General features: G+C 42.6%; 1 protein-coding gene across 1 annotated transcript; it reads left to right on the forward strand.

The window, feature by feature from the left end:
* Window positions 1-2,482: 2,482 nt before the first annotated feature.
* Window positions 2,483-8,993, forward strand: and2 (actinodin2). The gene is made up of 6 exons (XM_085804896.1): window positions 2,483-2,523; window positions 3,073-3,164; window positions 4,348-4,407; window positions 6,288-6,436; window positions 6,972-7,856; window positions 8,099-8,993. The coding sequence occupies exons 4-6, from the start codon at window positions 6,308-6,310 to the stop codon at window positions 8,474-8,476; spliced, it is 1,392 nt and encodes a 463-aa protein (XP_085661022.1). The 5' UTR covers window positions 2,483-2,523; window positions 3,073-3,164; window positions 4,348-4,407; window positions 6,288-6,307; the 3' UTR covers window positions 8,477-8,993.
* The last annotated feature ends 3,545 nt before the right edge of the window (window positions 8,994-12,538 follow it).

Here is a 12,538-nt window from a genome sequence, read left to right on the forward strand (position 1 = left end):
TGTAGGAGAGGAGGAGAGGTTTTTTTTTTCCTCTTTATGTGACGGCATCGGTTCTTCTTAAATGAGTAAACTGCAGGGATCAGAGCCCTGGCTGAGTCATCATCATTCATAAGGTGAGGGAGTATCAGGAACTGAGCAGCAGAAGATCCTCAAGGCCGAATAACTAAGTTTAGTTTTTAGTTTTTAATTTAATATAGAAAATATTGACATTTACAACCAAAGCTCTGCCATTTTAATTAAGGGATTCCCAGCCATGATGCTATTAGCCCAGAGGTGCTTCTGCAGACACCTGGAGGTATGTGGAGAAATGTGAAAGATAGATACATACGTTGATTGATTAGGCTGTAAAAACACAGGTTGGAGAGTGTTAAAGGGATAGTTCAACATTTTGGCAAATTGGCCCATCGCCATAATCCCTATAGTTTTAGCAGTAGGTTTGTTACCTTTAATTGTCGGTGCAAGCTATTTTTAGAACGGCGGAGCTGCTCAGAGCTACACTAGGTAGGCTCATGGGATTTCTTGGTTTCCTTCATCAAACTCATCAAATACACAATCCAACAACTCCAAAACGCTCTGGTGGACAAGTTGTGACCTGCACATTCACCACGCTATGAGATAATAACAGAACATTACGAGACAGAGTTGTTTTAGAGGTAAATTCATGTAAAACCACTGATGCGCGTTCCTGTTGGGGGCAGTTTTTCGGCAAGCAGTCTCTGCATTTGCCTAGAAAACAACTATGTCTCATAACGTTCAGTTATTATCTCATAGCGTGGTGAATGTGCAGGTCACAACTTGTCCACCAGAGCGTTTTGGAGTTGTTGGATTGTGTATTTGATGAGTTTGATGAGGGGAACCAAGATATCCCATTAGCCTCCGTAGCGTAGCTCTGAGCAGCTCACGGCTCTGCTCCACCGTTCTAAAAATAGCTTGCATCGACAATTAAAGGTAATAAACCTACTCCTAAAACTACAGGGATTATGGCAATGGGCCAATTTGCCAAAATGTTGAAGTATCCCTTTAATGAGCTGACAAGTCCAAGTCCAAACAAACAGCAATGGATAATCAGATAATATAGGTAATATATCCAGTTTTTGCCACTAGCTACACAAAACCAAACATCACAAAAAACAAACCAAACACTGCCTACTGTTCTATTCTAAACAATACACAATCTAAATAACCACACACACGTACTGTATATACAAACAGTCGGCCTCTGTCTCTTGTTTCCATAGCTCCTATACACATGTTGTGTATATTCCACTGACGCAGGCTGTAGGCTGTGCAGGCGACGTGGCACAATCCAAGCACCAGGACCAAACAAACAGCGCTGTTGGCATGCTGGTCCTAATGGCTCTGGCTTCTACAGCAACAGCAGCAGCAGTTTGCTTCATTAGTGACCTGCTGTACGAGGCCTCGTTCCTCTAACGACTCCAGCTCCAGCCTCCATGTTGCTGAATAAAAACATACACATGTGTGAAGAAGACGCATCTTTGAAACTCTCTGTTGGTCTGTGCAGAGTAACTTACAGAATCATAATCAGTAGATAGATAGATAGATAGATAGATAGATAGATAGATAGATAGATAGATAGATAGATAGATAGATAGATAGATAGATAGATAGATAGATAGATAGATAGATAGATAGATAGATAGATAGATAGATGGTGCTACTGCTGCTTGTATAGTGTTGCATCAGTGAAATGAAGCGTGGTATCCTGAGCAACATATTTGTCAATATACTGATGCAACACAATTATTATTTCAGGAGTAGTTTTTATTCTCTGCAGCCAGTTTTCCTCTCATGGAGATGGACAAAAGAAAGATTATTTATTTTATTTATCTACAGTTGTACAGAAAGTCTTTGTTATTTACTTCTACTTATTTGTCACTGGGTTGTTTTAACGCACATCGTCTCTTTTGTATCATCAGGGAAGTACCAGGACTATTTCTTGTTCCACTGTTTCCACTGTTTAATCAGCACCACCTCTGTGATCGCTGCAGGCACTTACATCTGCGCTCCTGTAACATAGACCTGCAGCTGTGTGGATTTAATAGCTTACAGTTTTTTTTCAGTCCACTCCCACTGTGCTATTTATGTAAATTTCAAATCTGAAAAATCAACTAAATACAATGTCACCTCGTATGATGATGACCCCAAATTCCAAACCTGTGAGGAAAGAGAGCCGGCCGCTAAATGGCACCTTGTTAATGTTTCTCCACTGGGAGCAGTCGTTGCTGCTCGCCTCTTCTAATTACAGGACCCCCATTGGCTGGATGGATGTCGGCACAGGAGCCAATCCCGGAGCGCCTAACAGCACGCCGGAGCCCTACGACATGCCTTTTTGTTTTTAATGATCAAGTGAGCTCCTTAAAAATGTTTCCCTGGCCGTCTGTCCCATACAGGGGAACCGAGAGGTAGAGGGTTCACACAGCTTTGACCACTGTGCAGCAAGGCCCCCCACCCCCCCGTCAAGAGAGGTGATCTCAGGAGGCCGCAGCTTCAGCACCTTTGCAGGTAAGGACAGATGTTTCACTTCACGCCTGAGACTTCCATCTTCCACTGGGAGAAAAAAGTGAGAAAGAAAGTCCTCGGCTTCTTTGAGCCTGAGTGAAACTATAGGAGACAATCTCTCTTTGTGAGCACAGCAGCTGTAACTCCTCATCCACCCATGCAGTAATAGAAAAGTACATCTAAAGCCTCTGCCTGTTTGATTGTTCAGTACAGTCTTTTTCTTTTTTGATATTCTGATATTCTGAATTGAAGAGTCTTGTTTTTCTCACTAATCCCTGAAAAGCTCCATTACAGCATGTCCCCAATCCTCACTATTGTCTTGGGATCAACTAGTTAAATAAAAAGCTGTGTCTTTGTTCACCGTGCATTGTCCTCTCATGGATTCTTATATCCAACAGTTTGCTGGAAAAAAAAACTAAACAAAAACCCCAAAAAGACGCAGGGATCAATCGTCGAGTCGCCGCATTGTAAAGTCACCGCCAGAAATGTATCTTGCAAATGCAGCTCTGTTCCAACATTAGCACTGAATATTGTTTCTGTCTTTTCCCTCAGGAAGCACATAAGACTGAAAATGGCACGAGTTGGACGACCATCGCTTTCCCTGATCCACACAGGGCTCCTGTTAGCGATTGTTTTATTACCAGGTGAGACTTTAATTGCAAAGTTTGACCAATTTAAAGTTGGTCTTTGTCACATTCATATACTAAGTTGCAGACAGGTGGGAAGGAAACAATTAAACTGCATGTACTTTACATCACTGCTTTCAACTCCAGGTTATATTGAGAACATGTGATCTGTTTCTAAAGCATGTCTTCTACAGGTTCAATCAGTTTACAGCGTAATGTAGTTAAACAATCTCCATTTTGACCAAGTTCAACTGTGAAATGGCACTTTAACATTAACAAATTAGTGGTAAAATATAAAAATATACAGTTAATTAAACATAATAACAATATCACAATCACATGGGCTGTTTGTCAACATGACAAATACTTTAACTTTTGAAACTATAGGTGCATTTAGCCAATAATTCATCTGTAATTTTAGTATTTAGTATTTCTGCTCCCCCTGTTCTTTTGGTCAAAGCTTTTTATAAGAGATGGAGACGTATAAGAGGAATTAGGAGTAATGACCTTTGTAGCCTATTTCTAAAGTCCTTGTTACAGCCCAGGGCACTGGCACATTAATCTGTGGCACAGAGGTGTAAAGACACCATTACTTATCTCCTTAACTGTAAAGTTGCATGTCCTGCTAAGAGCAAGATATTCTTCCCATAAAACAAATAACAAAAAAAAAAAGACATTCATCTTTGCCCCTTTGGGAGATTTTCCATATTAATAAAGCTGGAAGTTCCTGCCATAATCAGCTGACTCGGCTGTTTTCTCAGAGTCATAAACTTCTGAAGGAAACCCCCGCTGGAGCAAAAGTTGTGGAAACAGGGATGCACACAGACATGTCCCCTCCTTCCCATCTTCTGCTTTAACTGTGTATTGGTAATTGGTTTCTGTGAGGGCCCACGCTTTGTAGTTTTTACAGGATAGCATTAAGGAGGCCCCCATAAGTTGTATAAACTACCCCCCCCCCCCCTGCTCTGGCTTTCAAAGCCTAACTAAACATGTATGGGTCTGGGTTGGGGGTGTGGAGCGTTTAATCTGCAGGACGCAGCCTGCTCTGGGGCGCCACAGCCCCAGCACCTGCCGTGTTTCACCCAGGGGCTTATTAGCAGATCAGCGTTTTCCCCGATGTTAAGGGGGAAAGCTCAACATCTGGTCCCAGTCAACTAATATCCCCACTGCTGCTAATGTGGCTGCTGCTGCTGTTTTACAGAGTTTCTGGGGGCGGTTCCAGTGGAGCAGCGCAAGGAGGAGGAAGGTAAGGACCAGTGACGTGGCATGTGGGCTGCAGTGGCCTTTTAGTCATTCAAATCACAGACATTTAAAAGAAGATACCTGTGTCATCCAACTCCAGATGCAACATCAATGCTTATGGCTCGTATCACAGAAACACGCCCACACTGTCTAGTGAAAAACAGAGATTATTTGTTGATAGAAAGGTTTAATGGTTATACATATATCCTGTAGTCCAGGTTTAGTGGTGCTGAGATTTCCTGCTTTTATGTGACTTATATGATACCAAACTAAGAAAAACAAGCACATATTTAGCATTTTTACTATTTTTTCAACAGGCTACTGATTTTTAAATTAACAAACAATTAAACTGAACAACCAGTTACTGCTGCTCATCTTCTCACATCACTTAGTTACATTTTATTGTTAGGTGACCTCCAATGTAATAGTGGTGTAATAGTTATTACAATTCATAATTAATAATTAGGCTATTATGGTTTAAGTAACATATTGAAAAACCCTGCAGGGTGAATGGATGGTTTAAAAACAAAAAGAAACGATCATTTATCATCACCACAGAGAGGTTTGCCCTACTGCTGGACACAGGGACAAACAACTTAAATAGTTGTTTAAGTTGGTCTGGACTTGCCAAAGAAACTCTGAGAGTCTCTGTTTTTTGTTGTTTGTATCTCAAAGGCGAGTCAGTTTGTCCATAGATAGTGATGTTGTTGTTGTATTGAGCTGCCTCATATGAATTCTAAGTGGGGAGATAAAATAACAGCAGCAACAAACATTGTGATGTCGTCCACCTACTAAACTCAAACACCAAAGAACGTCTTGTGTATCTTATTCCACAAACAAAACTCATCAAAAGTAGGAAGCCTTTTTAAATACACAAACAAACAAAACACAGTTTGCTTTTGATGATAAGACTGATTTCACATGTGTGGCTGAAAGGTAAATATAGAGATAGAGGAGTTAAACACAAGAGCAGAAATAGAGCATATGACAGGCAGCATACACTTACTTTTATCAAATGTAAATGTAAATTACAGAGTCTTAGAGTTGCTGGTATGTGGACTTTTACCTCTGAACAGAACACGGCTAGCCGTCTCGGGAGCGTGCCTATGTTCCCACAGCCCTATGTTCCCACAGCCCTATGTTCCCACAGCCCTATGTTCCCTCATTTCTAAGGTTTTTCTTTTTCTTTCCAAAATTAGGCCCTATGTTCCCACATTTCCTTTATGGCCAATTTGCATCAGATTTGATCCCCATTTCTCCCAATTTGGTAGTCAGTCACACCCAACCTATTATCCAGTAGCAGTTGACTACAGATGTAATGTAGCTTTTAGCTAAATCTGGGAACATAGGGCTGACCCCTTCCAACACCGCTACTCCAACATAGGGTTGAGTGACGAACCCTTATACCGAAATTAAACTCATCTCCATGAGTTAGTGCAATTTAGACAACAAACTTCTACAGTAGTACAAATAGTGTTAGTAGTAGTAAACAAAGCATTAGAAAGTGTGTAGGTCATGGTGCAAAGGACCCTAGTTTGAAATTACTCTGAATCATCCCTTTAAAATAAAAATGACTTGACTTAGTTTCATTTTGAATAAGAAAAATCTTAGAAATGAGGCAACATAAACCTGAGGGAACATAGGGCTGTGGGAACATAGGGCTGACCCCATGTTTTTTCAGTCTTTATGCTAAGCTACGCTAACTCTCTGCTGGCTCCAACTGCATATTCATCTCACATAATGAAAGTGGTGTCAATAAGACAGAAAGTCAATCACACTCTCTTGTCCATGCTCATAAACAGTCAATTAAAAATAACTATGAGCACTGAGAGAGCTCTTCTTCACTCACACAGCACAGTTTATTAACCTCACCTCTCTCCCTCTCCTGTCCAGTGTCAGGCGACGTGAAGGCCGAGGCCATGGCCAACCTGAAGACACTTGTCCGTAACAGAAGGAACGTCCCCATGTTGGCTCTGCCCCAGCTCAAACGTGTGCCAGATTTCTGGGGATGGTACAAACACTTCATGGACACCCACAACCAGGAGGGAGTGAGTGGGATTTGTTTCATATTAATTATTCAGATTCTCCTCGGTCAGGATTATGAAACAGTTTCCTTCTCCTAAAAAGTGACGCAACTATTTGCGTCATTAGTTTGAAGAAGGACAGATTCAAACTGCTGCTTTTTGAGAGAGAGAGATTTAAGGAATTACTTATTTTTCATAAGAATAATGCTTCACTGCTCAGGCTATAGTTATATAAACATATTAATATTCCATTATCCTCTTAAAATGCGACAATACTTTTTAATGCAGCTCATGCTCCGGCATGTATTCGCAGCACCAGCGAGACCTCTGTGGTTTATGAGTCAGGCTGCATGGTTTGAGTAACAAGACACTAGCGAGCTGAAAAAGTGCACGCATTCCTCCACAGAGGATTTGCCTGAAAGTTTTCATCCATCAAAAGCTTCATTTGAATTCCTTTAGTTTCAGATTCATTCTCTATTTTATTCTCTGTGGCATGTGAGTCGTTCTAGATCAGAGAGGATTTATTCATTTTGTCTCTCCCTTTCATCACGCTCTTCAGATTGAGGATCTGGATCGTCTGTACATGGCCTATCTGCAGAACAAGCACCGGTCAGAGGAGGGGCCCACGTTCAACCACTACCTCAAGCACCTCAGTGAAATCTACAAGACATGCGCCGACTCCGACGACCCCGAGTGCATCTCAGAGATCACCAGCAAGCCCACCGCCGCCCTCATGATGCCCGCCCCCATTAAGTCTGCTCCGGTCAGGCTGTGCAACCCCTACCTCGACCCCTACTGCCTCTTCCCGCTCCTCCACAAGGCCGCGGAGCCCGAGCCCGCTCCCGCCAAGGTCCCGGCCCCCATCCTCACCCCGATGCTGCCCATGCCCCTGAAAGGCCCCACCGGCTTCTACTACTACGCCCCCGTGCTGGAGCCCTTCCTGAGCGCCGAGCAGAAGACCGAGCTGCTGAGGATCTGCAACGCCGAAGACGTGGAGTGTCTGCAGTACCACCTGAGAGCGGCCTACGGTTACCGCCCGGCCCCCGGCCCCGCCCCGTCTTATTCTGCCCTCAAATGCGACCCCAAGGACCCCTACTGCCACCCCCTCCTGGTGCAGAAGGCCCCGACCGGCTTCTACCACCTGCTCTACCCCAGCTGCGACCCGGCCGTCGATCCTCTGTGCGTGGGCAACGTCGCCGCTCCCCTCACCGCCGAGGAGCCCCCCAAGGAGCAGCACTGCAACCCCCTGTTCGACGCCGACTGCAACCCGCTGACCGCCACCAAGCTGTCCGGCCTCACCAAGCCCGTCCTGGAGTTCCCCGCCAGCGACCAGCCCGCAGCTCCGGCCGCTCCTCTGTCCTGCGACCCTCGCTCCGACCCGTTCTGCATCCTGAAGGCCGCCGCCGCCCTGCGCAAGCCCCCCCCCAAGATCCCCGAGCACCAGGTCTGAATTTGAAGTCCGTCTACTAGGATTAACTAGTTCACTGTTTGACTAACTTAGTGTAATCGTACTTGTTGAGTGGTTCTGTTAATTGTCTCCTCCTTTTCATTTCATTTATTAAATAATGTAGTGAAGTGAAGTGTAATCAGTGTTTCCATGATGCTTTCACTTGCTGTCTTCAGTCTGCTTTTCATCTGTTTTGAACCAAAGACAAAAATCAATCAATCAATTGATCAATCAACCAGGTCCGCTACAAGCTCGGTGTCCTCGGCAAAACCAAGGACGGCCACGACTGCTATGTGCACTATGACAAAGACTGCACCCCAGTGAAGCCTGGCGCCAAGGCCAAGGCCGACCTCAAGGCACCGGCCAAGCCCGCCTGCCATCCATACGACCCCGACTGCGGCAAATCGGTTTCACCGTCCGGCGCAGAGCCCCCGAAGGACGGCATAATCCTGCCCGACCCCGACTGTGACCCAGAGATCGACTTCAACTGCCGCCTGCGTCGCGCTGAACCTGCTGCTGCTGCTGCTGCAGATGAGCCCGCCGCTGATGAGCCGGCCAAGGTGGCAGCCCCACGCTTTGAAGACTTCCTCAAGAGCGTCATGAGCCAGCATCATTAAAATCTAACAGTAACATAACAACAGAACAAAAAGCTTCTGCTAGACAATAAGAGAAAATGGGACTAACACAGCAATCTCCATGTTTTCTGGACTTAATGGACCAAAACCTTCCACAATTCATCAGTTCATCACAAAATCATGACATCGATCGGAACATATCGAAGCTCTTACACAATTAATCTGTTTTTTTCTCACACAATTTGAAAGTTTCCTATTTTTGGTCAATTTTTATAATAAAGGGGGAACAATTATAGAGGGCCAAGCAACTTAGAACATGTGGTTTAAATCCTTTGTGTATGTATGTTTGTAGAAAAGTGTGGTATGTATAGATGTGTGATAGCGCAGGTGTAGTTTATGTAGATTATGTATCAGCGGGTAAGATTTCCTCTCTGTTGTACATTCTCTGTTTCAATTTGAGTTATCCTGAGTGTATTTAATGTTGTTTTCCACAGTTTTCTGTAACTCTAAACCTCATAGCGCTTCATCTGTTTAGTTTTATGAAGTTTTAAATAAAAAGGATTTTAAAAAAAACAACCCAAAACTCATGAATTATCCGGTTTAACAATCCACACACTGAGACACATCTGTTCTTAAGGTAGAAAATGTATAAAACCAAGTGTTAATAGCAGCAGAGCTCCAATTTACTACCCTGAAGTAAACAACAAACATTTTTGGACGTTTAACCTTAGCAGCGAGGGCCTGCTGTTTAAATGCTCACAGTATTCAGCACATTAATCCCCCAGTGTACAGTTAAGATGCAGCATGTAGTTGAGCCTCAGTGTGCCAGCTGGCATGTTGCACCGGTTTATGCTCCATAGCTAATTGTTGCTGTATCTGTGCATTTTATATTCACACATAATCACCAAAAATATGTGTTTTGTATGATAACATGTGCAAAACCTCAAATGAATCAGAGATGTAGCCTAGAATAGTAAAACGGAGGTGTGCTCCTGAAACGTCTGTCTAGTTTGATGAATGGTAAGAAGAATATTTCAGTTATCATTAATATACACACTCAGAAAATAACTAATCCAACACTGTTGCCACCTTCTACCCAGACCTGAACCCACACACATCACTCTCATAGCCTACTTGTTTTTGTAAATCAAGGGCACGCTGTATTGACTTAAATACACTCCCTCAGAGTTAAAATTAACAACCAACCTTCAACCACCTGTTCAGAAATAAATGGCTGTGTCCAGATTTCTGCACCTCAGTGTGATGCCGTCAGGGTGAGCAACACAGACTCTATTGAAACTGACATGAATTAATGATATTTAAAATGGAAGCAACACCTCTCGTTACATCTGAGCTCACAAAACACATTATCGTACAGAGAAGTTATTTAATGTGCTTGTCAGAAGTAAATTCACATAAAAATAAAAGAACACAGAGCCTAATAGGAAAGCTTGAGTACTCGTTTGCATTCATCATATGCTATAGCGTACTTGTGGTGACAGTGGAGTATTTTCTTTCTTACTTAAAAAAAAAAGTTTTAAAGAAATAGGCCTACATAGGCCTACTCTCAATCAGGATAATAATAAAGGTGAGAAATTAAGTGCAAAAACATTTAGGGGATTCAAGAAGGAAATCAAAACAAAACAGCACTAAACAGTAACAGAAAAGGAGCGAAGGATACAAAATAGGCAATTAATTAAACATATATCGGAGCAGCAAAATAATAAAGAAATAAAAAAAAAATTGCGAAGTCATGGAGTATTTTCTTAAACTGGAAACTGAAAATGTCCAGTCATTTACGTTAGGCGCATGCGCAGGATAATCACCTGATAGGTAGCCTATTACACGCATGCGCAGACGTGTGTAGGCCTTGTGGTATATTGATGTGTTGATGAAAAGAAGGGATCACCGCTGACACGTCTTCGCTTGTATTCAAAAAATAAGTTTATTAACAAGAAGAAGATCAGTGTACAAAAATGCTGAATCCTGGAGCATCTCTGGTCCAAAATGAGATCTCTCTCTTTCAACTCAAAGACCTTCCTTTTTATATGTTGGCATATCTCCAACACTCCACCTTCTCCAGACAGAGAGGAGCCTCCCCTCGAGGTGGTCAATGACCTTTAGCCTACCCCTTAACCTTCAGGCCAACGAAAAACCCCCTGTCGTGTTTCCCACAAACTTAGCCATAAGAGAAAACAAAAGAACCTGTCATTCACATTGATCCAGACATACTCCATGGAGTCAGATGACTTCTAAGCAGGACATCGATTCACACATTCCTTGAGTTCCAGAAAAGGCACACATACAAAGAAGAACATACAATAATTTAAGATATTAAAGCAAAAGTACAGGTGGATAATACACTACAGCCTACTGTTGATTAGAAAGCAAATTTTGAGAAGTAAAAGTCGTAAGTTTTACAAGTTTAACACAGAATATTGCCAGAGAAGTTGCGCAGCTGCCTTCAGGAATAACTCAATACGTAGGTTTTGTGCGTAGCCGGCGAGAGAGCGCGTGTAAGTTAACTTGCATGGATGTATTATGGTAACTTGTCTGGCAAACGGCTCCTCACAATCCATGTTCCGGGGCGGCGGCTCTGCTCAGTTATCATAATGTAGGTAGGCTACAAGTCACAACCATAGACTTAGCCATGCTATTGGTCAGGTCCATAGACTGTAAAAAGAATGGACGTAGCGTCCGTGACGTCACCCATTGGTTTTGGGGAGTCGTTTTTGTGACTCAAATATGGCGGCCTGAACAGCGCCATGTTGGATTGGCCGGCCGAGAACCCGCCCACTGGCCTCGAAGCAGCTGTCCACGGAGCTGCGCGGACCTGTCACTCAACGTTTCCGCGCCCTAATTGGCCAGAGTTTTAACCTAATAACAGTAAAACGGTAGAGTTTAAAAAAAATTCACCCCCCTCAGAGTGTGTGTGGGGGTAGAAACTATCGATTGAGACGAAAAAACGTTCTGACACCAGGCTTTTAACATGTTTACTGAGGATGTAAAGTCGGCGATTTTACAGTTTTTCTCAGTCGCTTTGGTGCTTTTCTCACATCACTCTTAACATTTGCACAACAGTTAGTGCATTTCTCAGAACAATTATCACAAACTGCAAAACCTAGTGGATGACCTGCAAAAGCGCGTCACTTGCTCAAAATGGATTGTCCATCGCTCAAAAGTAAGTACTCATGTCAATGAAACTGTCAGTGTCGTCAAAATGAGAAGTCCTGACACCATCGTTTATGAACAAGATAGTCAAACGGCTTTGTCATGTTTTCATTAGGACACTTTATTCTCTAAGTGTTTTCCAATGCAAAAAGTCATGATACCTGAAAATGCTCCAGACAGCACTATACACTACTAGTACAGCCATGTGAAAACTACAGTAAAGTTACACATTACTGTATTTAGTGGAGATACTGAATATGTATGTTTCACATTTCTACTGCATACAGTAATGCTCTTTGCAATTCTGATTTGTTCACAGCGTTGTGCAAAGGAAAAAATACACTACAGTCATCTACAACAAAACATAAGAAACACTCTTTGGGTACAACTTTACGTAAACAATGTTGCAGTACATATAGTAACTGAACCTACAGAGTACTGTAAATCATTCCTGCACATCCAGACGTTCCAGTCACATTTTCATCTACATCACTCTGTCAACTGTAGCGATATTCATATTCAATATTCCCAAAGATACAGTAAATGTCATCCTTACATTGTATCTCTTTCAAACTGATGCCATTGTTTGTAATGGGCTCAGTCTCTTCCAGCTCTTGTGAGGTTGTCTTGTAATCCTATGTGATGCAGAGTAAAAGTACAGTAATGTACAGTACATGTACTGCATCAACCATTATTACTGTAGTGTACAATACTGTAAAAGTGCTTCCTACTTGTAAAATGCTGTAGTACAGCACCGTACTGTAAAGATGTGGTTGCTGTAATACATTACAATACAGTAAATCTGTTCTCTAGTGAAGCTGTAAGTCTAAATGTAAATTAAAAAAGTTCTCATCCCACTGTATCTTACAGTAATGCCTGACACAATGACAGCAGTGCAGATTGTTTAGTGCTGAATTACTGTCCAATACCATA

Source organism: Trachurus japonicus, chromosome 17, assembly GCF_045865225.1.
Source record: "Trachurus japonicus isolate A0001 chromosome 17, Traja_1.0".
NCBI classification, from domain to species: domain Eukaryota; kingdom Metazoa; phylum Chordata; class Actinopteri; order Carangiformes; family Carangidae; genus Trachurus; species Trachurus japonicus.

Excerpts from the sequence above, each read along its gene's own strand:
- and2 (XM_085804896.1), top strand. The coding sequence starts at position 6,308 with ATGGCCAACCTGAAGACACTTGTCCGTAACAGAAGGAACGTCCCCATG. Across the intron at positions 6,437-6,971 it reads ACACCCACAACCAGGAGGGA|ATTGAGGATCTGGATCGTCT; the intron begins GTGAGTGGGATT and ends CACGCTCTTCAG. Across the intron at positions 7,857-8,098 it reads CCAAGATCCCCGAGCACCAG|GTCCGCTACAAGCTCGGTGT; the intron begins GTCTGAATTTGA and ends TCAATCAACCAG.